General features: G+C 38.3%; 1 protein-coding gene across 16 annotated transcripts; it reads right to left on the bottom strand.

Annotated features, from left to right (window-relative positions):
* Positions 1–1485: 1485 nt before the first annotated feature.
* On the bottom strand, positions 1486–26681 carry GABPB1 (GA binding protein transcription factor subunit beta 1). Of its 16 annotated transcripts, none has more exons than XM_054837583.1 (12): positions 26317–26331; positions 23369–23540; positions 20679–20832; positions 19653–19756; positions 19212–19319; positions 18203–18370; positions 17542–17736; positions 16269–16416; positions 15817–15930; positions 10775–10960; positions 9343–9458; positions 1486–4527 (listed from the first exon to the last, which is right to left on the bottom strand). In XM_054837583.1, the coding sequence occupies exons 5-12, from the start codon at positions 19317–19319 to the stop codon at positions 4375–4377; spliced, it is 1188 nt and encodes a 395-aa protein (XP_054693558.1). In that variant the 5' UTR covers positions 19653–19756; positions 20679–20832; positions 23369–23540; positions 26317–26331; the 3' UTR covers positions 1486–4374. The 16 variants fall into 16 exon arrangements, with proteins under 16 accessions (XP_054693558.1, XP_054693554.1, XP_054693557.1 ...); XM_054837579.1 differs by lacking the exon at positions 26317–26331 and adding an exon at positions 24294–26217; XM_054837582.1 differs by lacking the exon at positions 26317–26331 and adding an exon at positions 25620–26217.

The following is a 26681-nucleotide window of genomic DNA, read 5'->3' as shown; positions in this document are numbered from 1 at the left end:
ATTCTGGAAAAGGTTTAACGTAGGCAGGTTATTGGTGAGTGTTTATCTAACTCCTCCCAACCAAGGGCTTTTACAGTCTCTCATATGTTCTCATCTGTGCTCTTTTGATGTGTTAGTGTATCTCTAAGAAGAGCTGTCTCTGCACTATCCCTTTCCCATTTTCAAACAATCTTTCAGAAGTCTCCCAGTAATCCATATCATGAATATAAGACACATTAACATCAGAATTGTAGGAGAGAAAAAGCTCAAGAGCTTCCAAAACCAAATAAAAGCAGCCATGTTACTCTAGCACACTGAAGTACTGTGCTAGCAGTAGTCATTAAAACAAGGCATCAGCAGGTAACAAATTTGACACTGCAGGTGGGGACTTTTCTTCCTTTCCCCCCTTAGCCCCCCCCCCCTTTTTTTTAATTATGGGACTAAGTTTTCCCAAGACAGTATACCTGCATCCCGCAAGTCCTCAGTCCCTATGCTGTTAGTTCCTTGCTGCTAGGAGAGGCATTACAATTATTGCCAGTTCCAGAACAGCAATATAAAGCAATGATCATCTTTGTGGATTTCCTGCCCTTCCACATCAGACCAGGTTACACTGAATGGTGATGTTCCTCCACCAAATTCACCTGATTGCTGAGCTGGGAAAACAAATCTTCACCCCCTCCTCCTGTGCTTGCTTTTCTCACATATGATATGCATAAGCACTGGGATTTGGCCTTCTACCTCCAGAATTCCTCCAAGTTCTCCACCTGGGTTGTTCTCAGTTTGGAAGAACAGCCATGTAGATTCCCCCTTGTTCCATCTTCAGGACCTGAAAACACATCCTGACCTATCTTTGGCAGCATGACCTTTGACACTGTACTCAATGTTGAGCACTTATCTTGACCAGAGGGAACTCGCTCTACACTGATACCAGGCAGCCCTGTGAAAAGAGAGAGGTAGGACTTATGGACTAAGCATCATAAGGTGAAGTTATAATATATGGTTGCCTAATTTCTGCTATACCCTAGGCTCCTGCTTAGGGCAGGCCCTGTTGGAGAAGGGATACCAGGCTAGGCAGACCCTTTGTCTGATACATGACAGCAGTTTCTCTGCTCTCATCATACAAGAGAGAACTGGCTATCAGAGCAGCTTTGATTTTCTGCCTCATGGACTATAATGCAGCCTAAATACATTCATTATTCTAGAAAGTTGTTACGTCTTTCTCCACATCGTACTTTCCACTGAACAGTGTGGAAACCTTTCCTAGTTTCTGCTGCGATTAGATATTTGAGAAAGAACTATTTCATAGATATGACAAAGATGCTCTGATACACGCACATCAGATTACTATACTGAAATAAAACTTTTAAAAAAGATAAAAAAAGGCATTGAAAGAAGTGCAGAAAAAAACCCCATACTATATGCATATTCATCTGCTTTATCTCACATTTCTCTGGAAACATTAGGGAAAAAAAGTAACAAGCTGCCCACACACTTAGTAAATTTATGAACATCTCTTGGCTTTACTGTCAATGTTACTACAAAGGGGAACAAAGAAGGTGAGAAGGGACTGACATCAAGCACAAGACCAACTCAAAAAGAGCTCAGAGTTCTTAAAAACTGTGATTCTAGTTCATTACAAGTAACTAATACATTACTTTAATATACGGACGTCTGTTCAAAGAAAGCTGGTAGCTAATTGCATTTATGATTTCAATTTGGAACAGCAAATAAGGAGCAATACTTTTAACAATGTTTTCAGAGCTAAACTACACAATAAATATTCCATGTGACATATACCCTGTGCCTTTGCTCAAAGCTGATAGTTTCATCAGGTTGGTTTCTTGTTCTGTGCGGAAGAGAACAAACAGCAGGTCCTGTTCAGAACTAGAATAAATTACAGGTAGGGTAAATATTGCTGGTGATAAATAAATTTTTGTATAGCTACCGTGCACTTGGAAAGATTTTGTTACAGACAATAGGGAATAGAATATTTGCTCACAGGAAGCAGAATGAATAGAAAAGGTTCTTTTCATTGTTTGCTACAAAGGTCTGTGCCGTCAAAACCGTGGGAAATTCTCCATTTGGACGTGAACATTACCACTATCACTACTCAGACTAACGCTGAAATTCTTATCGTTATTAAGAGTTCACAGAGATTAAACAGCAGTTAAGTTTGTGGGATGTGAAGACACAAACATTATTTTGATCACAGAGTAATTCAATTGGAGCAACACCTAACCAGCACATTTAACTTGACTAACTGGTTCCTGCATTTGCTAGTGACATAATGGATAGTTTCTGAAACAAACAAACCCCCCCCAAACCAACCTCCTAAAATATAGCAACTTCCAGTTAGTCACTGCACAAGACTTGCTTCAAGTCCTAGTACCAGCCGAACATGATTATATCCTTGAAAATAGTTCTAAAAACCATCACCCCAGATTTTCCATTTTTATTATATTTTGATTATTTTGGGGTCAAATTTGCCAACCGGGATCAAATTTGCCAGTTATACCAATACTAAGATATTTAGGATTTTTTCCTAACTGCCAATTCTATAAACTCAAGTCAAAGTTTAAAGAAGGAAGATTTTACTTCATATTGTATAATGCAATTATTTCCCCACTCCTCCCTCCTACCTTTGAAGGCCATTCTAAGCCTACAATTGTTTTTTCGTATTGTTCTGAATGCCTGACACAGCACAGCTTTGACCTTCTAATGTGCATACACAAAACAATTGAAATTGAATTGATTCTACACTATATATATGTGTAAAAGATATTTAATTGTAAAATAGAAAAAGTAGGCCAGAGTACAGTTTTAAGGGTAATTCTTCTGTGTACAGTATAGGTAAACTAGACTTTTTGCTTAAGTTTATACAAACAATTCCATAAAAGCAGTGAAACATGGAACAACAAAGCAAAGCACAAAGAGTTTTATCTTACAAAAAAGGAATCTGCACAGTAGTTCAAAATTTAATGTTAACACAGCACTGAACAATCTTAAGGCAGCTCAGTCTAAGCACAGGACTAAAAGCCAGGAACTCCCGAGATCTATTCCCAGGTCTACCACAGATTAACGTGGTCTTGGGCCAGTCATTTAACATTCCCTGTGTTGCGCTTATACCAGTTATAAAATTGAGACAGTAACACTCACTTACCTGCCTCAGGCAGTACAGTAAGGGTTCTTTAAAAGATTTTACAATGCTCTGAAGATGTAACGTGCTATATAAATCCTAAGCATAATAGATCACTGCACAGACACACACAAATACAGTATCACAGTGAAGAACAATGATGCTAGTTAAGAGCAGCATCACCACAACATAAAAAATTTACTTGTCCAATTGCATAATTAAAATGCAAAAGTCTGTTTAGAAAAAATGCATCACTGAAATAATTTCAAGGCTATTGGGAAAAGAGATCAATAGGAATATTCTAAAAGAACTACTGTTTGTGTTCCAGTGGAGACATCCTCTTCTATTCATTACTGAACTTTAAAATGTTTGTAAGACACACAAAGTGAAGTTTCAATGCCTCCACTACCAAATTTTAAATTGCCTCTAATATGTAAATTAAGTTGGGGTTTTTTTATTCTTTTTAATTACAAATTACATTCTTCCAGGAAATATACCATCCACAATAAAACTGGCTGCTAGCTTACTTCAAATGACCTATAGGCTAAACATTTTTCTCATAATTTTTCTCATCTTTGCTGAAAAATACCTATGCAAGATGTGTAGAAATTATAAAAACATGCAGCATATGTACAAACTGAAAAGTTTAAAAAATATTAGCTTCATATACATGTAAATCTACTTGGATATATCTGAAATTAAATATAAAAATTTCACCGCCTAAAATAAAAAAAACCCAAAAATGGTTTTCAGAGAATCTGAGACAACTCCTTAAAGCTGTACAAAGATTTCCACCTGGAAATGTCTTATTCAGAGAAGTTTAAGTTGTTACCATGTAGAAATAACTGTTAATTCATTTAATCACATAATTAATTTTCAAGTCGTCAGCTTAAATCAACAACATCACCCTTAAAACTGTTCTGTTTTTCAGAAGTTAGATTCATACTAAAATCAAAAATTTCACAAAAACATTGGCTTCTCGTGTTTCTGGATCCCTTCAAAAAGATTTATCAACTCATTTTGAAACTGTAAAAAAAACAACTATTTACAGTATTTCATTTTAAATACTTTTCACAATTTCTAAATTCAGAGTTTTTATGTTACAAGAAATTCATCAGAGCTCACGGCTTAAGTCCAGTTATCAACTTGTAGCATCTTCTCTATCATGTAATCCTGTGTGTGTACCTATATAGCGTACAGTTCAAGATTGTACTGCAGGTTTTTGGGAGTAACAGGCTTTGCAGTACGTTCATTTTTTATTAAACAGCTTCTTTATTAGTCTGGAGGCGGTTCATTGCCTCTAACTTCTGCCGATAGGCCTCTGCTTCTTGTTCTTTCTTTAGAAGCTGCTGACGATATTTTTGTGCTTCTCTGTTTGCCTCATCCAGCTGTTTCTGAAGAGTTTCTCTTTCCTATTGAAAACAGAACCAGCAACATTTTGTCAAATATGTATCAAATACAAGTTAAAATGGCAAATACTTTTCCTTTACATGCAGCTGAAGTGTTAAGGTATCATGTAGAAACTGTTTAGTTCTTACTTGGGCAAACCTATATGAATGCTGCTGCATAAGTTAGACATGAACTATCACACCAGACAACTCCCCACAATAAGACTTGAAGTGCAAATATAGTAACCCCAAATTTCTTTAGCTGCAAAGATATGAGGCAAGTCTTCATGGAAAAAGAGTGAAATAAAAAAGTGGAAGCGTGGTGATCAAACAGTAACATAATGTATTAATGTTTCTCCAATGATTCAATGCCCTTTGTTACTTTTTGTAAATTGGAATCCAATCTAACAGGATTGTCCCTTTCAGTTGTGTTTCTAATCAGATAATGAAAATCTGTTACCTAACAGCAGTTTGCACTGGGAAGTGACAGCTGCTCACTCACCCAAATACACACATAACTGGTTTCTGAACGATCTGAAGTGATTGATACTATGCAATCCAGAGGTACAATTATACCCTCAAGGACACCACATTTTTATGAACTAACAGGTATGTAGCTAAATAAGCTTTTTCAATTCAAAAGGAGCAACTGAAGGCTCCATCCTGCATACAAGTTTGTTTGGGGTGGCTATAAAATGGTTTCCAAGCAAAATAATACAGGAAATGCCACTTATTATGAATCTGCCTTAGGAACTAAGGAGAATATATTTCTGACTCCAGTGACGTAGGTACTGTCATTTTGTTTGATGCTGAGCTGAGCCCAATTGAAAAAGCAATTTGCTTGGAAAAGAGTTTTGTTTTGATCTTCAACCAAATACCATTTCATTAAAGTGCATCATACTTTTATGAGTAAGGTAGTATTTGATTTCAAATCATTCTTTCCATTGTAGTTGTTAAGTAGCCACAGGAAGGAGGTTGTCAGAGAAGTGAGCCATCTCCCAGAAAAACAAAACTCTTATCAAAAACTGAGGCCCAGGGAAAACAAGTTGCCTTTTAATCTTATTCCCATCCCAGCAGTTCAGTATTGCATTCCCATTTAATACCTCACACAGTTGTTAGAAGTTTCTCCCCCCACACCCCCATAACAACAACCCTATTCTTCACCTCTGAGGCGCTTACATATTTTCATGGTCAGAACCTGAAAATACAAAACACTCTGCCTCCCTTCTACTTGCTACTGTTCTCAGTACTTGTCACAGTCACATTTAGCAGTCACATGCTGTGCTGAATGTGCTGGAATATAACGACATAGGTGATCAGATCATTGCTAACAGCAGCATCTGTATAGCAAAAACAACAGGTGAAGGAGAGATGTTATTAACAAGTTACAAAGACTTGATATAATACAGCACAATCAACTCCAGAAAGCACAACATGATTTTACATAGGTCTTTAAGAGCTGAAGGAAGCTAGCTAGGGTTTGCTTCATCTGGAGTGTATGCTGATAAAAATGAGAGCTCATCTGATCTTCCTTACTCATTTGAAAAGGAAGTTCAGCTTCCACCTCTGAAAATTTGGATTCTGCTTTTTAAGCAACTTCATAAATGGCCAACCCATGTAGCAACTGGATTGATGAATGCCAAAGGAGCAGTAGAGCCTACACCTCAAAGGATCTAAAACACACCAAGGATGTTCCAGCACCAGGCCAAACAAAACATACTGCTATTTCTCTAAGTTATCTATGAAGTTTAAGGGGAGCCAACAGCTTATACCAAACAGCCTCAAGGAGTAGAAAGTTGGTGAAAGAGCTACAAGACTATTCTCAGGGAAACAGGCTAAACAGTTGAGTCTGCTACATGTGGAAAGCAACCCTTCCCTCTTGAGGGCACTGAGCTCTGGGATAGATAATGCCCAGCTCAGTATATCTCATGAATTTGTCACATAAACCCCATCAGAAATCTACTACTGGCAAGAAGCAAAGCTGCTCTATCTACTGGGCTGCAGAAGAGTAAGAACCACCAGTAGCTCACTGGACAGTGGTTCTGCGCTGGATTACCAAAAGCAAGGCGCTATCACTACTACAGAGCGCGGTGCAGACTGCAAACACTTCAGGGTAGACAGGGTCTCAGACCACATCTTACGAGTATTTCCCATAGAAGAGAGCAATAGAGCCATGTACCCATAAGGAGCATACCACATTAAAGAAGGGATAGGGAAAAAAAAAAAGGAAAAAAACCCAAGTCTCAGTGGCAGAGACAAGAAGATAAAACCAGTATCTACCAGACAGACTAACAATTCAAAGCATGTATATTAGTCTAGCAACTAATAGGTGTAGTTTTTAGACAGTCATTGTCCTAACGTAAACAGAATGAGTTAGGGAGCTAAGGCCAAGTATACTGTCTAACCAGCCAGTGGAGAGAAACCAACGGTTCTGGAGAAGCAATGCAGATCTACAGGGGACTGAACAGTGAAAACTGGTTCCTTAACTTTGACATCTACAATAAGGAGAACTGTATCTGGTCTATTAATTTAATCAAATCCAGCAAGTGTTCTTAGGGCATTCTTTAGAACACAACTGAAAGTCCTTTTGTATCAGTATAAAAACCTATCCAGGTAAAAATCAAATTAGAGGATCCCGAGCGCTCTTAAGAAATCTTCCATTTTATCAGGAAATTTTCTTCATTACATGTAACTTTTCTTAACAGTCTATATATTGACAACAGGGACATCCATAACTAAAATAACCAAACCAAGCATTCTTTTTAACAACAGAAAAACCAGGGACATGAATTCACTTATATAATTAATTTACAACTATGATTTTTTTTTTTTCAGTCTAATGAAATGATTGTCCTGGTTCTAATGCATGTCACCTTTCAAACATACATGGGAAAAAACAGTCAAATTCAAGAATGAAAATTAAAATCACTGTATGTTAATGAATTATGCATGAAAATGACAAACAGAGGAACTGTGTGACAGGGTTTTTTTGCTGCCCTCCTATGTTTAAAATATCAAACTGTTTAGGAAAACTGCTATCACTCTTCAAAATAAGCTGAAATGTTTGAACTTAACAGACCCAAAAGAGAAAAATAAAAAAAACACCACTACAGCTTTAGTCGTTCACAAGACTTTCAGTGGAAAGTTTGTCACCTCATGTGAATGGGAGGATGTTCAGACTTTCAAACTACAGTTAATTGTTCATACACTATGAATTTAAAACAGCTGAAGAAAGCACTCTTAGCCTTGAATCAACTCTTTATAATGAAATAAAGGAATGAATCACCAGTGAGGCAAAGAAACCAACTGTACATGCACTTTAACATTCCTGTTACCAAACTGAGGTAGCACTATACCCCTGTGAACCACAGTAAGGCTCGCTGAGGTCAACTGGCCTCCACACAGAGGCAGAGGTCTGCATGTGCATTTCCAGTTGTACAGGCAGGGACAGAGTCTGACATCAAGGCTTGCACTTAAAAGTAAAAGATGAAGTAACTCATTTAAACCAACTTCTTTTGATATTTGAGAAATGTGTTTAATATATATAATTGAAACTGGTAATCCCCTTAAAAGAACTATTCATACTGTTACACCAACTATCTGTAATTAGGAACAGGTCAATTTATTCCTTAACCAATCTAATTTTTTTTCCTTCACCTAGCAGAATCATAAAAATGCTTAAGGAAACAATTTCCTTTAGGAATAATTCAGGCAGATGTTTAAAAGTGTGAACAAAAGAAATGCTTTTATTGTAACAGTCATACATTAAAAAAATGCAGCAAGAAAATTTCAACTGTCATGATATTCTGTAATGACCACAAAGCTGCAAAGGCCAAAAGTATTTGATGTGACAACTTAGGGACAGGGAAAGCAAGTGATGAAATGTGGTAATTATTGTTATTAGACATGGATAACATAGCACATACTGTACAATAAAAAGTATTCAATTAGGCACAATTTGATAATATGAACAGAAGATGGAGAATACAACCTTTGATAAATGAAATATCATGGAGTTGACAAAATGAGAACTTACAGCCTAGTCAAGGCAGACAGCAATTTTCATAAGCTTTTGGCCAAAACTGGTCAGCACAGAAGTAACAGAAAGAACGAGATGGTTGACCTATTGTGGTTAATATAAAAAAGCTACAACTTTAAACTGAACGGCTACATCTATTTGTCATATATAAAAAGAAAAGCTCTCTCAATGTTGTTAGGTCTTCTGCACTATAATTTAAAAAACAAAACAAAACCAAACCACACAACAGGATGGTGCAAAGATGTGTAATAGTAAACTGCTCCAGAATTTAAAAAAAGAGAAAAAAAGAAAAGAAAAAAGGACAGATAAAAATTGACAAACACAGAATCTTACTGTTTCACATTTCCATTAACAGTTATCTAGATATCATGAATGGAAAGGAAACATTGCTAAAAATATGATCTCACAATCAGGACAAGCACATGGTCGTAACAGAAAGATGAGGGTACAGTACTCTCATTCACTGCTAGCAGAAAGAGTCAAGTTACTTGATAATATATCAGTACCTAGTTTTAAAAACCAGCTAGTGATCTTAAAGGTAAAACTTATCATATACTTAAACAAGTGTCACTTTTATGTGCATGACCAGAGGATGAAGCAAACAGTCCTCCTATATTCTTTTTACAACAACTTTGTAAAAGATGAATTCCAGTAACAGGGGAGACTGAACAAGTTATTGTTTCACACACTTCATTCTGTGGTAACACAGAAATTAAACTCTAGGACAACACAAAAAAACACAACCAGATACTCAGTGCTGAACACTCTGGTTAACACATATCATGTAATATACTCCTTACTTCTATTTCTGCAGACTCCACACGATTTTCAACAATCTCAATGCACTGTCTCTTCACTGGCGGTTCTTCGCTTATCACAGTTTCTTCAGCAATGTCTGTTGCTGGAACTGTTAATACTGAAAACATATTTGTACATATAAATAAATTTACTTCAAACAATATTTGCACTATATAAAATTCATATAATTAAGTAATTTCATTAACAGTAATAAAATGCAAAGACTTCTCCTTATGCAAACACAACAAAGTGTGTTATAAAGTCAGTACAGTGCAAATTTACTAAAAACTTCAGCTGCTTGTATGTTACTAAAGAATTGTAAAATTCTTTCTTGCTGGGGTCTACAATAGTTAGCTGTCACTCTGGAGTATCATTGTCATTTTTCACAGAGTAAACAGACACGGAAGCGAACTGCAGAAGAGTTACCAGTCTGTCAATTCTGTAACTTACGTAGACCATCTCCTTCACAGTGTTTCTTAAGCAAATACTAAATACAAAACTGGCTTTTGATTTTGATTAATTAGAACACCTTAGGTAATCTGAAAATCCAGTAGTTATTAACCTTGGAGGAAAAAAATCAAGGATCTAAAGAAATTCATACTCTAATTTACTCATGCAACCATCTGGCAAATAAATGTTATAACTGTCACTTCAATTACTACCTACAGACATTCATGCTTTCTGATTAACTAGCTATACTTGTTCAGACAGACAGTGAACCAAATAATTTGTCTCCAGTGTACAACTCTTCAAGCTTCACACTGGGAGTCCTCATGGAGAAACCAGAGAGGGAATTATTTTTGTCTAAATAGTAGCAGCAGAACATCTTTAAAATAAGCCACCCAAAACCACACACGTCACAAAATAGCACTCATTACACTAGCAGCTTCTACAAAGTACATATGGCCCAATAGGACAATTTGTGCCACCCTGGCTTCACTAATTCTGCCACTGCTCCCCTAAAACCTCAGGTATGTAAGACTTGGCTTTTGTTCTGTTCAGAACACATGGGACTTTCATAGTATGACTTGTGCATCAGATTTCTAAATCCAAGCTTCACCTCCCCACAATATTTCCAGCAAGGCAACAGCGTAAGTATTGGAAGAAGGTTTTTGTTTTACTCCATGTAGTTTTCATAACAAGTTTGCAACAATCAAGCTTATTAAAGGCAAGGCAAGTAGCTATCACTTTTCCCTTAAATGGCCCATTTCTATTACATACAGTTTAGCAATTCTTCCATTCTTTCTCCTAATGCAGACTCAGCTGACACGTGAACTGCAGTAGCTCATGTGTCTGACCCTTCTGCAGCATAAGAATTCAAAGATCTATTTAAACTGATAATTACACAAAGTTGTCCAAGGTATTTGCACCTAACAATTTATTATTATAACTAAAATAGTTCCTCAAGCTCAAACTGTACACGTTTCCACTCACCTTGCTGTCCATCTGGCATGGTCACAATGATTGGTTGCCCTATTCCACTGGTTGGAATTGAATGCAGATTACCAAGCTGAATGCCATCTGTAACTATAGTAATAACTTGCTGACCTCCAGAACTGACAACTTGCTGAATAGCACCATCCACAGATTCTGCAGTCACCACCTCTTCTGTGGCCACAACTATCAACAGATTAGTAAAGGAATTAAGTCAATTTGTAAATTAAGCTTTATGATTTCAAGTGCATTTTAGTACAGCTGAGAAAATATTTCTTCCATGTCTTTTAAAATTTGATCCCCCTCCAATTAATGCATTACTACGTATTATATTGTTAAGAGAAATCTTTCAGCAGGCCAACATAAAGCACTAACATTTTGAAACATACATGCAACTCTGTCCTTGTTTACCTTGCTCAATATAATAATTTTTTTTATTTAGCATGTTTCCTACTAGATACACTACACTCAAAACTGACACTTTGGGTTCAGTATTAACATGGCAGCAAGAACAAGAGTTGTTTTTAAGAACACAAATAACTTTTCCATTGTACGTAAGCTGGACCAAGTTACACTAACAGCAGAATAAATATAAAAAAAATTGTACTTGAAATACTAGCTTGAAACGACTCCTCAACCAGTGCCTTGCCAGGTGTACCTGAGGACCCAGCCCCAATTTCTCTGTTTACCATAATGGTCTTCAAGATAGTAAGAGACTAAAGGACCAAAGGACCTCTAGAGAATCTTAAAGTTTTGTCTGTACTACATGGGTACTTCAAACACAACCACAACTTAATTTATTCTACAAAGTATGAAACAGGACTAAAAGTTCTGCAGAGTTGACATTTTTATACCTTTGAAGGAGAAAAGATAAAGCTAAAAAAGTAAAACAAACATTGCATGTGTATAATTTTATATCATTTCACTTTACATGAAAGTAAAAAACCCCATCAAATTCATGAACTGATGAGTATACAGCAGTGGACTCTCACAGTTCTATATTACATCTATAAATCAAGGTAAGATAAGAGAAAGACTACATTCCGAACTACAACACATACCACAGCTTGCACTATACACTGTAATTGGGGTCTCACACTACCACCCTTATTTTTTAAAACAACAAGATACTGAGACAAAGAGCAAGATCACTAGTAGCACAATCAAAGAATTTCAAGCACACTAACTCTGTATTTTATTCTCAATTTGTCAGGGTAAAAGCAAAGCCTTTGATTTAAATAACAGATATTAGAGTGCTTTCTATCTACGGAGATGAAATTAAAACCCTATAGACTGTGTTGTGATGCTCAAGATGAGAGAAGGTAGATAAAACCCTGGAGCTTTCATCTTTTACATTAATTACAATATCACACACACACACACAAATGACTGTAGTTCAAATAATGACTGCAGTCATTGCCTTTTGAAGATCTTTATGTTCAGAGATTACTGTCCCATAGCACTACTTAAATATTCACAGACTGTTTATTCAGTAAACCAAAACAGTAAGTCCGACATGAATAAGTGGTGTTGTATTGAACTTGATTTGGCTTTCAAGTACAGGCTCAGCAGTAAGACAGATCACTGTCACAAAAATTTCCAAGTTGTAAGTGCCAATACTAACTGCTGTGGCAAACAGCTCTGATCTTTCAAACTCAATGTTGGGCTTTTAGTTCTGGAAAGAAACATTATTAGGACTTCTGCAGACCTTGAAAGAAAAATGGAGATTTTGTCTAAAAAGAAGTTATTCTATAAAAAAGAAAAAATATCTCCATGAATACAGTCCTTATTCTTTCCTGGCTCTCCTTCCGTATCTATATCCATATAATCACTAGTTACCACACTACTTTGTATGCCAAAGGAAAGCTGAAGTCATTTAAAAGAGCAGCACTATTATCTCTTATTTTCTTCTGCAGTGTGTGTGCAGGGGGAGAACACCTGCACGTGCAGTAAGACATATGCCTAATTCCAACATAAGCACACCAAATACTGCATTCCAAATACACAACTTAAATCAGATTTTTATCTAATCCAACTCTGAGTTCCATACATACATTATGCATCATATTTGTATGCAATGTCCATGTCTTCATAAACATTTCCTGTGAGTAACAACTAAAAAAAGCATGATTCTATGCAGCTCCAGTGAAAAGCACCTTTCTTTCTTTGATTTTACAAGATTGATATGTTTTTAACTGTAAGACATGAGGAACTAGGGGGAAGAGATCAGAGTGAAGTTAACTTGGAAAGAGGAGAAAAACCTAGACAGAAACAACATAAGAGGCAGAACCTAAGTGTTTTGTACAAGTTTATACAGTCTTAGATACAGGAGGCCAAATACAAGGTAATAGTCAAAACCAGAATTCTCAATCCTATGTTTTTTGAAATTATTTATAAATGGATCTTTTACAAGATGAGCACAAAGAGAAGGGGGGTTTTGTTGTTGTTCTTAGGTGGGTTTTTTTGTTCTTGAACACACTTACAAAAACAGCTTTTTGTCACCTGTGCATCAATAGTATTCTTTACACTTTATAAACTATCAAAGAAGTAAAACCCCAGGAAATAATTTGCAGACAGCAAGATGCTGCAAGATTGCCCACACATCTACATGAAAATCAAAGCAGAAGAACTGAAATAAACAGGAAGGTTAGGTATGATGCACACTGCATTATTGAAGGTGGGAAGTTACTGCATCAAGATTTCAAGCTGATTTCTTCCTGTCTGTCATCTCCTGCCTATTCTCTAATAAGTTTTATCTTCAGTAGTTTACTAACATGCAATGTAGGTTACGCTGCACTGCTGCAAGGGTAGGACTGTGAAACACGACAACACTTGGTTAGTTACCAGTGTCTACTACCGGGTTCTGGATACACATCTAATGCTCCGTAATCCCATGCAATCCCTTCTTGAGTTTCTCTCTCTTACAATTAGATCTGAATTTCATTGAAATACATTAATTGATTGAAAACACCAGCAGCTTCTTCTATAATGAAAGGCACTGCATTCTGGCTTTGAATCATCTGCTTCACTTGCGATATTTAAATGTCATAAAATAGTATAGCTGTACTTATGTACTGCTTTGAGGAGAAGTAGTAGAAAAGAGCTGCATTAAGAAGAAATCCTGCAGGACTTCAAAATACTTGAGATATGGAAACTCAGGTATATGTTAGGATGCAGCTCTCATGCCAACAAGTCTGAGAGTACAGATCCCTCCTACATTTTCAGCAAAAACTGTCCCCTTAAGAATGCCGTCATTTGCAGAGCTGAATTCTGTGAGAATTTTTAAGTACCAAAGGCTTTGGCCATGCAAGGTATCTCAGTTCCTTAAAATTTATCATACTGAGCATCACCAACAAGAAAGCAAAATAAATGCATTTCTTTAGAAATGTGTTCAGAAAAAAAAAAACAGGTTACCATAAGCATCATAAATCCCTGAGCAACAGAGAGTTGTTGCTCTCCATTGTGATCTCCAGTCACTGGCTTTAATGCTAGGCTCATCTTGCTACATATCACATCATTAATCAGTGCTCAAAATTAGAAGTAAGGCTATAGTGCTACATGTCAGCGTAATAAATACTAAATAAACAAAAAGCAATTTAGCCTAGCATAAAACTCCAGTAGCTACAGCCATACCATACTGCCTGAGAAAACTGGGGAGCAACATATGAAAAACAGCACTGGGCAAGTAAAGAGTACATGAAATACTTCACGGCTTTCTTTAGAAAGCCAGGTCTCCACCAAAACACCTCTCTGGACTCTCAAGAGTAACGGAAGTTTTTATTCAAGTACACCATATAGCCTACTTCAGAGACAGAAACTAGAGATTCTGTGTCTCAGCACCTGATCTCCTAAGAGCTAGTCTTACCTCATTTTTTTATGCAATGGCAAGATATTAACATACACCATAATAAAAAAATGTCTGGAACAGAAGTTCAGTGGCATCCTCTTATAAAGTAACTTTCAATAATTCAGAAGCTTTTGATCACATTTTAACTTTATTGTAGATGGTATTACAGCTTGCTTAAATTATAAAAGGATGTCTTTTCCTGCTTCTCTCTCTCTCTCAAATCTGTTAGTGGTGATAACTAGTCTTTATAATCCACTTTGATGCTGTAAGACTCCTGACTGCCAGTTTTCTTGTCAATTTGCATGTTGTAATGAACAAAAGTCAAAGAGTACACAAAAGCAGGCACCAAATTATTGAGAAAGAATGGAGAAAGATATCCAGGACAACTTGCAGAGTATGGAACCTTGACCAGAGGTTTTTTCAGACAAGCAGTAACTGGCAAAGATCACGGGGCAAGGGTGAAAGGGTTTTGTCTTAAAAAGAGGAATGCAAAACTTGGAAAATAGGGGCAATGGAACTCCTTGTGCCTTTCTGGCTTCTTGTCATAGCCTTATGGAATAAGAGAGTGTACAGATGCAGGCTACTTCTTCCTAGGAGAACAATAATGTACTGCTAGGCTTACGTTCACCCGAAGTGCCATGACAGCATACCGGCCTGAAGTGGGACATACTAATCACTACGTATTTTTATAAATGCAAGTAGAATGCCTCAAGGTTGAAAAGACAACCCACAGACATGGGAAAACCACACACTGAGATCACCAAATATTCTTGTGCCTTTGGGGTGAAAGAATAAGAAAACTGCTGACAAAGTATATGCAAACAACATTGGGGGCCACTTCCTAATACGTAACAGAAGAAAGCATTCAAAGAAAACGTTCTCCCACCAGATGCAACTAGACTGTATGTAGACATAGATGTAAATTCAATCTCCTGGATTATGCTTGCTTTCAGCAAGATGAATGCTACTCACATTAGAGTCAGAAAAAAAATCAGTTGTGGTCAGAAATCTTACTAAGAAATAATTGTATATATGAACCTGGCAACCTTCCAGTAAAAGTAAAGGAAAAATTTTGTTCATGCTGAAAAAAGGAAGGAAGATTGTCATCTCATTTCTGTATGAACTATTATGTCCAAAAGTGCCAGCTATGTACTTTTGGTTTATTAAATGAGGTTAAATGACTTAGCTTTCCAACCTGGTGTTTCTGAAGAATTAGACAGCGGAGCTGATGCTTCTGCTAAAGCTGCCAATGTGGCTAATACTGACGTTGATGAATTTCCAAACTGTACTGCAGACACTCCTGTTTCATCTAGTAGGATGAAAAAAAAAAAGTTGATTAACTTTAAAACCAGTGAAGTCTCTTTTTCTATTATCATTGCACTGAAGCTTCTAACACACACTGTGTTCTTAGCAACATTCTGCTAAACCAAAGTGTGATTCTGAAGGCAAGTTTGTTAAGCAAATGCAACTTCTGATAATTTATCTCTGTGAAGACTATTGGTTTAGATATTTACAACACACAAAAAACACTGAAGAGGAACATGGTAACTATTCTTACCACTGTTTTTCCTCAAGCTTTTTCACTAAATGGTGAAAAACCAATTAAAGTATAAAATCCTAGTAGCTATCCTATAGGCATCTAAATACCTGTTCCATTTGATGTATTTGCAGAAGATACCAGACCTGTTAGGTTCACCACCCCTCCAGGTCCGATGATGAACTGTGGTGTTGCTGCATGTATTGTCACAGTGTCCGGACTCTCTGGATTCGTATTGATTTGGTTCTGCATTGCAATCTAGGATACAAAGGTAATAATATCATTCTAATTGTAGGTATAAGTCATTTATCTTGTAAGAAACAGAATTATTGCACATTCCACTCAAACAGGGAAGAACTCCCTTGTTATACTCATGCAATATATACACATCGTGTCGCATCTTGTACTCTGTGTAAGTACACGAGAAACATTTTTTTTTGCTGAAATCTAAAGACAGAAAGTCTGCTGAAGTGAAAGAGAATAATGACACAACACTACTTCTCCTTACCATTTACTGTAAGCGAAGAGGACCACATAAAGACAAGGCCCCTCTGTAGACGTGCAAACTCGCGTATCTAAAATAGAGGCCTGAAGAATCAAGGCTGCTGTGGCAGCTACATGCCATGAAAATCAGCTCTGACAGCTTAGTAATTGCCATGAATTGTAGACAGCACTCTTCTTTTTGTCTTTCTCTGAATTATTATGGACTTTTATTTACTATATCCTTTCTGCAATGAAGAGGAGGCTAACGGAACAGACCAGATGTTCATATAGTTCAAGATACAGCGGAACAATAGATCTATACAGTGGCATAATGATATTTTTCATTTGCTTTCTATTCTTTTCTCAATAATACCTAGCACTTCATTTCCTCTTAAAAACACTACTGAACAGTGAGCACACTTCCACTGTCCATGGAAGTATCTATTATAATCCCGATCTCAATCACTTCAATAATTCAATCCTAGTTTTTCTAATTCAGGAAAAATTGCCATCTCTTCTCTCCTGATCTCCAATTGTTAGGAAACTAAAATCCATATATGAAGCTAACTGAATGCTAGGGTATAGTCAAAATTTCCTACTCTGCCAATATGTCACGTTTTACACCTTGGTTGCGAAGACTCCACCTAGTTCTGTGTACTACAGCACTCAAATTTAAGAAAATAAAGGATACTTATCCTTGACTTTGTAGGTGTGAAAATGCTCTTTGGCCAACTAATGTTTATTAACATTAATCTCATTTCCATGTCATGAACTAGACTGGAGTTTAGCATTATCAGTCAATATATGGTCTCTCAGCTGCTGTATTAAAAGCTTAGTTTATCCCATGTGTAAACAAGTACTTTGCCATAAACTCCCTTAACATCATGCATGAAAAGTTACCTGTAATATTTCTGCAAGGTCTTCATTTCCATTGTCTACTGCAATATCTAATGCCGTTTTGCAAAATTTACTCTGAGCATGAACATCCGCTCCATACTTTATTAAGAGTTCTACAACTTCTTGGTGGTTATGTTCAGTAGCCCAGTGAAGTGCAGTCATTTTGAGCATGTCCTTTGCGTTGACATCAGCACCGTGCTACAAACAAGATCATTGCATAAACTATGTCATTAGAAGTATCTGAAATAAATAATGCTGGCCACAGAATGAAGCCCAAAATTGTCTTTTTCTAGCAGTAATATCCTGTTATCTTACATTTACAAATGTATTAAAAGTACTTCAATGTAACTACCAATAAATTATTTACCTCAAAGGATTAAAGACTCCCTAAAGCGTAACATGTCTTGGTTCTAAAAGCTGTTACTCACACAATGTCAAACTAGGAAGTAGTCTTATTGTGAAACAACAATAATTCAACTAAAATCATGATGATTTTAATGCTAAAATAAATTACCTTTTAATAGGAAAACAAAGCACCCAATGCATGCAGCATAAATATTCATGTAATTTCACTATTGGTTTCATGACTAAAAGGAAATTGCAAATATTTTATCATAAACCATTGTAATATCCCCACCTCCGACCTTGTTTCAGCAGTCTTTACCTTAAGTAAGACTTCTACTATACTGGCATGGCCTTCTGATGCTGCCATATGCAATGGAGTTCTGTCCACTTTGGTTCTGGCATCCCGACTTACACCTGCTCGCAGCAACACTTCTGTTGTTGAGTAATGTCCATACTGTGCAGCTAGATGAAGTGGAGATGTTCCCAACTGTAATGTAATGGAAAAAGTGAAGTTTTAACAGATGTCACTATGAAGCATTTTTTCTTATTCTGGAGCTATCAAACTCAGGTGTCAGGCCACCACTTCAAAATCATTTTCCCTTGCAGTCTCAAGGAAAGAAGCTGTCAGGCCTTTTATAGAGTATGAAGTTTAAAATTTTGTTTTCAATAATCCCAACACGCTACAAACAAGCAACTTTTTGAGGTCTGTGCTATGTTTTTTCTGCCTTTTTCAGGTGTGATGTTTCAAGGAGCCAACACGCCATACCAACATTGGAAGGGACCTCTGGAAGTCGTTTAAGTCCAATTTCCTGTTCAAAACATAGTCAACGTGAAAGTTAGGTCACTTTCAAGATTAAGGCTCTTAAGGGCTTGTAAATACCCTAAAATTTTAGGTACCTGAACTCCCCATACAACCTATTCAAAAATAGGCACCTCCAAAAGACAACTCAGAGCTCTTATATCAGGGAACTCTCAGCTGCACATCTCAATTGGGACTGCTTTCTTAATTCAGACCTCTTAGTATATTAAATGCATAAACACAGTAACTAGGAGGATGATTGCTCCTTTCTCCCATCAACCATTCCAAAGTTCGTATTAAAAGCCACCAGAACGAGCTCATTCACAGTCTGTTACTAAAATCAGTAGGAGATCATACGAAGAAATGGAAAATTTTAATTTTTCATTAGACATTACATGATGTGATTGCAGAATTCCACACAGAAACTCCCAAGGCTTGCAATATAAATGCTTAATTGTAATAATCCTATCTTCTTCTTCAGGTGAGAAAAGAAAGAGGCTTTACTGAACACTGAAAAAGTTTTCATTACCCAGTCTGTGGTAAAAGGTGCTCCATTTGCCATCAAAATGCGAACTTCGTCATCTTGACCTGCTCGTGCAGCTTCTAAAAGTTTCTTTCCCAAATCTACTAGTGACATCTAGTGAAGGACACAAAGGAATAGAAAGAAAACAACATTAATACTATTTTAAGTACACAAATGCCGTTGTCATTTTTTAATGATTATTTCTGAACTATTCTGAAAAGTTCAAAACCAGGAGTTGGTATTTCAGCCATGAGAACAAGCTTTATTGATTGCAATAAGCAGTTTGATTTTAGAATTACTTTTGTCAGCCAAACGGAACTGGCACTGGGGTAAAGACTGCAGTATTACAATGCTTTAACCATAGCAGCTGCAAAGTTATAGCAAACTAAATTTAAACTGAACTGGATGAACATTTCTTATGGCAGAAAGTGGTTTAGAAGCTCTCACCTGATACTGCAACCTGCTGCAGCTTTGTCCAGCTTTCAAATGGTACTACATCATGGCTGCTATGTCACACGCCCAAAGGTGCTACATTCATTTCTCCAAAATGCCTATACGTATTTAAGAGTTACCACTATATAAATACATTTAGGTAGATAGGAAATGCAACACCTTTCTGACATTTTGTCCATCACTATCACTTCACTTTGTTCACCCTAAAATATAATTTCTGTATTCCTAGCTACAAAACAACACGTGTAATTGTACAATTTGCATCAGATATATGAACTAAAATGTCTATCTGAAAGCAAATACTACTATCTGCTTCAACTGTCTACAGTTACTAAAACCATGTTAAGTGCAAGATTTTGATTGAGACATGACTGAGATACTAGCTGAAAAACTTTCACATCATCTTTAGGTAATTTAGGTAAATTTAAGTTGCATATAACAGAGCATGCAAAACTATACGTAGACAAATGGCACCTATCCATGTTTTTGTTGTGTCAAAAAATTCCTAGTACAACAGCTTTTTAAACCCACTCTATTTCATACTTGCCACTAAATTTTTTCTCAGTAAAAATAAAATTTAGAACTAAACCACAACTCACGCTACTAACCAAAATACATTATTAATGTTTTAGTCCTACACCTATGTCTTCCACTACCAGGATGCTAAGGATGGAATTACTTTCATCAATTTACTTTCCAGTCACAAGCAAAGTTAAGCCTGTATTACTAGTAACAGCAGTTTCAAGGCCATGCAGCCTATTTCCCACACAAAGCCAGAGTATATCAGTTCAAAAAGAAATCCCAATAGGGTCATTTTTTAATCTCTTTTCTTAAACATACACTTCTATCATAAACCCAACATATTTAGAAAGTTCTCTGCATCTGGCTCAACTGGCAAAATCTGTGTAGTATATTGCTCAATAAGCTGGAAGCTATTGACTTTGGAAGAAATTACAAAGAAATACTGCAAATGCAGAACTCCAACATGTATCAGTAGAGCCATGAACTGGAGCAGATTACCTCTTTGTCTACAGAACTGACTGCAGGCAGCAATATCCCCTTCACCAAGATAATATTCCATTTATGTCCATCCTTCTAGTACACATGGACATGTTGATTTGTCTCCAGCCAGAAAAGGGAAGAGGAGCAGGAAGGTGGCAGGACAGGACAAATACTGACAATGGGAAAAGGAAGGAAAAAGGAGCACAGAGTCAGATGCAGAGGAAGGGACAACAGCTGACTCTCTTCCATAAAGAGCAAAAAAGAAACAGCAATAAGAAAATCTACTATCCCTGTTAAAGGGAGACACTAGGATTAATGATATAAACCAGTGCTCAGAGAGGGCATTTGACAAGTGCAGCAGTGAAATGAAGGAATATAGCACTCCCTTTACATGGCACCTTTTTTCTTTTTTTTTTTTTTTTTTTTGAGGTGGGGGGGCAGGGCTGCAATTTAAGAAGGAAAAAAGCACACACAGACATATTTTTTTCTAGTGGTTTAATACCACCGCATCAAGGTCCTCAGAAGCAAAAGGAAAGCTGGAACTTCATGCAAAATACTGAAGTTAAGAACTAATCTAGAAAGACAACAATTCATTTTCCTTGTATTTATTTTTGTTTTAAACACCAGTAGAGACAAGGAACTAATAAAGTCTCCTTTTGGAATTACAGAATAACTGAGGCTGGAGAGGACCTCTCAAGGTCACCCAGGTCACCAGTCAGAGCTGGCCCAACAGGCTCAGGCTGTGCAGGGCTCAGTCCTGTGGAGTTTTGAATGTCTCTGCGGATAAACATCCCACCTTTTCTTCAGCCTCGTTATGGTATCCAACCACCCTCATGGCAAGAGCTGCATTCTGTGTATACCTGTCTTTCTCCATTAACCAAAAAGACAACCCTGATAACAAGCTTATACTTGATGTCTGTTAGACAACAAAAATAGGTGAATTAAATTACATTCTGTACATTTAGCAACCACACCTATTCAGAACCCACTGACCACATCTATACTAGTGAAATGAACTGCAAAGTTGTTACCAGAATCCCATATAGCAAGATCAAGCAGCAAAAAACCTCAATTATGGTGGCCTGCAAAATACAGGTCTCAGTCCCAGGAGATTTTAGGGACAAACTTCAGGTTGAGATTGACACCTTTTCAGAGTCTCTCTGAATCACTACTGTTGAACATGCTGTCAGAGTGACAGTACATCAGTTCTCATCTCAATGCAAAACTAAAAAGCATTGTACTACAGTCAATAAGAAATGTTTTGATCAAGGAAAAAGAGGGACATGGAAGATCATGCATAATGTAACCTTCGCTACCACATATTACTTACATTAACCAACACTCTCTTGCTTGATATAAAGTGTTTGTATTTTAAACAAGCACAAAGCATCACAGAAGTTTACATATGTTTCATAACCTCAGTTAAAATGACATCAATTTATTTTAGAAATGAAGTTTCAGTTTTCATAGGGTACCTGAAAGCATGCTCAGGCCATCTAGTGGAAGAAAGTTAAAAACCTAGCAAAACTACTATTGAATTCAAAAATAAAAATCACATTGTATGTCACTAATGCACTAACAACAGCAATTGAAGAGGCCTTTCCGACAAAGCTTGCGTACATTTAGTCATGTTTTACCCATGAATATTAACATTCACAAATTTTCTCATGAGTAGTCAACCCAAAGCTGATTTCTACTTGGCAGACTGTTCCAAGGACCAGTACTGTAAGGTCAGGAAACCCTGGCGTAATAACACGCCCCACACTTCCCCCCCCACACACGCTTCCACTGCTAGTACTGGGACATACTGAGAAGGGTCTGCAGTGTCAGAATTTCTCTTTCTTCCCTTTCCAGAAAAATTCTTCAGCTGCTCTCTCGAGATCAATTAGTAACACCACAATAACACAGTGATACTATCAAAGTTCTATATATAGTACAATAAAATAGATTTAAAATTGAAATGAGATTTCCATTTCAAAGCAGCACTCTTAGTTAAGTACCACTGCTACTCCATGTAGTGTTAACAAATCAAGTCTGCTGAACTGTATTAGAGGGTACTCTTCAGTAACTGTGTCATTTCCATCAAGCTTGGCTAGCACGACAGCTGGGTAGTGCCTTATAACAGGATTCTTTCAGACAATAAAAACATCACTGGCTCTGAAAAAGTCTTGAGACTATTATAGTTATTCTTATGGCAATCTGAGTATGTTTCCAGACTTCTAACAGCTCCTACACATCTGTGTGAACAGAGGGTTTTGTCTACAGTTGAGTAAATAGGGAAGAGATTCTGCTGGGTTTGGACTTCTTTGCATTAACCACCTCCTGAACTTCCACATTTCATTATTGCAATGCATTCTGTACTGTATCATTAACCAGAAGCCACAATGAACTGGTAATTAAAATTTACATCAAGTTATTATTGCTATTTTACTTCTGTTCAATAGGAAATCATACTGGGTTTTTGTATCCATCTTAAAGTTTTTATACATTCTGTAAAACTCTGAACATCATGCTGTTACCAGAGGGGTATATAACAGCACTTGACAGGAGTTTAGTTGAAACTGTGTGTGAAATAAGCTGTGTGGGGAGGGAGAGGAGCTGAAAAACATGCAGCTTGGGGAGCCCACACCACAGCCTACAGACAATGGAGCAGCAGAGTCTGTAGTCCAAAGGAAGATGATTAAGTTTAGCTTAAAATATTGCAGCACCTGTCAGACTGGTGTCCTGCCCCAAGGATCTTGGGCCCAGCCTTTATTCCCCTTCTATCACCGCAGCAATGAACATCGGCAGTCAAAATCAACAGGCACAAACAGTTGTTGCAGAACACCTGCTAACACGGAGATCTTGCAGTCACCGGTGTACTTCTACCAAGGCATGCTCCTAAAAGAGATGTACTTTACACTAGAAGAGCATCGACTGCACCACTGCAATTTACTAGAAGGTAAACTGAATCAATATATACCATATCTATGATAAGGATTTGCAATCATTCCTAAAAACCCCAGGACAAAGTTCCATGAAATGCTAATTAAATGTTTCCCTACCAAAGTGACACACAGCAGAATTGTACTTGAAAGACCGCTTGAGACTATATCATCTCTCACACTCATTACATCTGGAAAAAGAATGACCTTTTCTGAATGTCTTTTCCTTTCCACTACTAACAAACAAACAAACCACAACCTGCTTCCCCAGACCTGTTCTTCAGAAATGCTATCATCTTACTGATTTCAACATTGCACGGTATCACTAGAAATTTAGAATAGCAATTTCTAACTAATTTTATATGCCTATCCATACCAAGGTCAAAAATATTTAAGTACAGAGTATAAACAGTTAGCAATAACTATTTCAATCTTTAATTAAGCACTCAGTTTTGATCATTATTAGAATTTAAATAATAAGATCAACTTGCTTCATTTTTTATGTTTTTACATCCTGATATAACAGCACAATACTTGAACTCAGAACAACTCTTCGAAACGTTTTTCATTTCCATTACTGTTTTGTAACTTTCAAAGGAATGGGAAGGTCTGTATTAAACTTGGGGGTATTTCCATGCGCTAGCATCTCTTAAAAACTTTGGAATGATTTTACATTATATATAATTTTATAGTGATTATAGTGACTTACATGGGATAAACTCAAAAAGTTCCAGGATTGTTTCCTAAGGGAGTCATATCCTTCCAAATGTATTTTGACAATGATTTCACATGTCATACTTCAAATCTTAATATAAATATCATAGGCTTAGAGTGTCCATGCTTCTATTATAATGAAAGTTACATTAATGTATTAATAGCAGATTGCTTTAATTCCAGTGCTTTCATCTTTCCCCAATGACTGTGTTGTGTTTGTAACTACATTCTCTCTAGTTTGTTTAAACAGACTATGTGTGTATCAGATGAAAAATATCTGATTTAAGAGATCAGAAAAGCAAACACATCGTTGAATAGTATAGTGGTTAAGATAGTCAAGCCTGTATTTATGCAGGTCTGTCCTCCAAATAGGCTCATACATTAATTTAAATTAGCACCAATCATCAACATAACTCCATTAAATAATGCAGATGGCAGAAAGGTCTTGTCCTTAAAAATGAGAGAGCACAGATTTGGCCATTACCTGCAAAATGCAACATCTAAAAAATATCATTATGCAACAAGGGTGAACCATTGGCACCAACCAAGATTTGGGCTGGCGCTGCCGCCAATCTACAAAGCTTTCACAGATAAGTCTGGCACTAGATACCAAAAAGGTTACATTGCAGCAGCTCTGATCGACATGAAGAATCTAAGGGCTTGTGATGTAGCCTTTGAACTGCACTAGAGCCTTAAGAGTATGTTTCAGATTGACTGAAACTTGAAAATATCCTCCAACAAAAATCACCAGCCTAATTAAAATATCCATTTTATCATGAGGAATCTTCCTCAACAGTTTCTGTCTAGCACACAGGCCTAAAAAAACTAGAAAACAAACTGTTTTCAGCAAAGAAAGTGGGTCACGAGCAAAAGTCTACACGTAGTGTATGCTGATCTGCCATGTGTGCTCTTAACCTTATTTACACAGCAGAATTAGGTACCCTTGCAAGTATTTCTGTGCATACACAATTCAACCAAACTGCTTAGTCTTACTAAGACTTCACAAGTCACTAATAATTTAAAAAAAACCCAAAAAACATTAAGCTAAAGTACTCCAAGGTGTGCATTCACAACTTTCAGCACACTTAACTCTAATATACACCATTTGCCATTAAAGAAAAGCTACCTTAGTAAACAAGATAAAGAACACCATACAACTGCTTTAAGTTAAAAACTCTAAGCACAGACTTCTTACAGAGGACTTCACTGATGTGCTATAAGACAGCATCTCACCAACAGAAACTACTTTGACTACTAGGAGAGAAAAGAAAAACAGCAGAACTAACACATCTTATCCCACATTTATGCTCCCATCACACACTTTTTATTGAGTCCAAAGCAAGAGTTACAGACTCCGGGTGAGAGACACTGCAGAGGAGGGAAGCGCTCCCGTCCCACCGAGGCTGCCACTCCCCAGAGCACCTTTGGCGCCAAGCTCCAACATGCAACTCAGCCGCCGCCGGGGCGCCGGGCCGTGACAGGAACCGGCCACCCCGTCCCACGCGAGGTCCGAGACCGTCCCCACGCGGCCCAGACCGGGCTGCCCGGCGGGGAAAGACGCGGGACGAGCCGGGCCCCGCTCTGCCCCTCAGCGCCCGGGCCCCTCACCGGCCGCGTCGCGCTCGCCCGGGCCTGTGCGACAGCCGCGGGAGAGGGGCCGCCGCGGGCACCTGGGCCCCGAGGCGAGGCGCCCCGTGCCCCCGCCCCGCCGGCCGCGCGGCGGCCCCCGACCCCGGCGCAGTCCCCTGCCCCACAGGCCGCGCCCGGCGCCCCGCGGGCCGCCCAGGCCGCCGCCGCGGCCCAGGCCGCCACCGGCGCTGCCCGCGCCCCCCGCGCGGCGGGGTCCCCGGAAGGCCGGCCAGCGCGCCCGCTCTCCCCAACAGGAAATCCTGGCTGGGCTGGGCGCTGCGGAGGGAGCCGCGGCGCCGGGTTCCGGGGGAAGTGGAATTATTTTTTACCAGCGAAGAGATCAACTTCCACATCCGGTAACAGGGCCCTATACAAAGGCGTAGACTGACCTGGAAAAGCTTGGCCGGCCCGGGGGGGTGAGGGAGAGACGAGGCGCGGGGATGGGGCCTTACCGTGCTGCCGGCCCGGCCGCCGCCGCCGCGACAACAACCAGGGGCGCCGGAGGCCGCCGCTCATCGGCGCCCAAAAGCCCCACACAAAAGTCCCCTCTGCGCCTGGCGGAGGAACACGGCGAGCGGAGGGGAGGGGCGCCGTGCCGTACCGCGCTGCGGTGCCTCGCCGCCAGCCCGCGCTCGGGCGTGAGGCGGCGCGGTCGGTCGGCAGGCAGAGCATGGAGGGGCGCCCAGCACTTACCATGGGGTGCAGGTATTATCTTATTACACAAATATCCCGACAAAAGGGGCTTGGCGGAGGG

Source organism: Grus americana, chromosome 10 (genome assembly GCF_028858705.1).
Source record: "Grus americana isolate bGruAme1 chromosome 10, bGruAme1.mat, whole genome shotgun sequence".
In the NCBI taxonomy this organism is placed as follows: Eukaryota; Metazoa; Chordata; class Aves; order Gruiformes; family Gruidae; genus Grus; species Grus americana.
The sequence above is the reverse complement of the archived record's forward strand: the minus strand, read 5'-3'. Positions and strand labels throughout refer to the sequence as shown.

Bases quoted from the DNA above. Each gene is read 5' to 3' on its own strand.
- GABPB1 (XM_054837576.1), bottom strand. The intron at 9,459-10,774 runs GTGAGTGGAAAC...ATATGTTTTCAG, and splicing joins CATGCCAGATGGACAGCAAG to TATTAACAGTTCCAGCAACA. The intron at 4,528-9,342 runs GTAAGGAGTATA...TGTTTTCAATAG, and splicing joins TGGAGTCTGCAGAAATAGAA to GAAAGAGAAACTCTTCAGAA.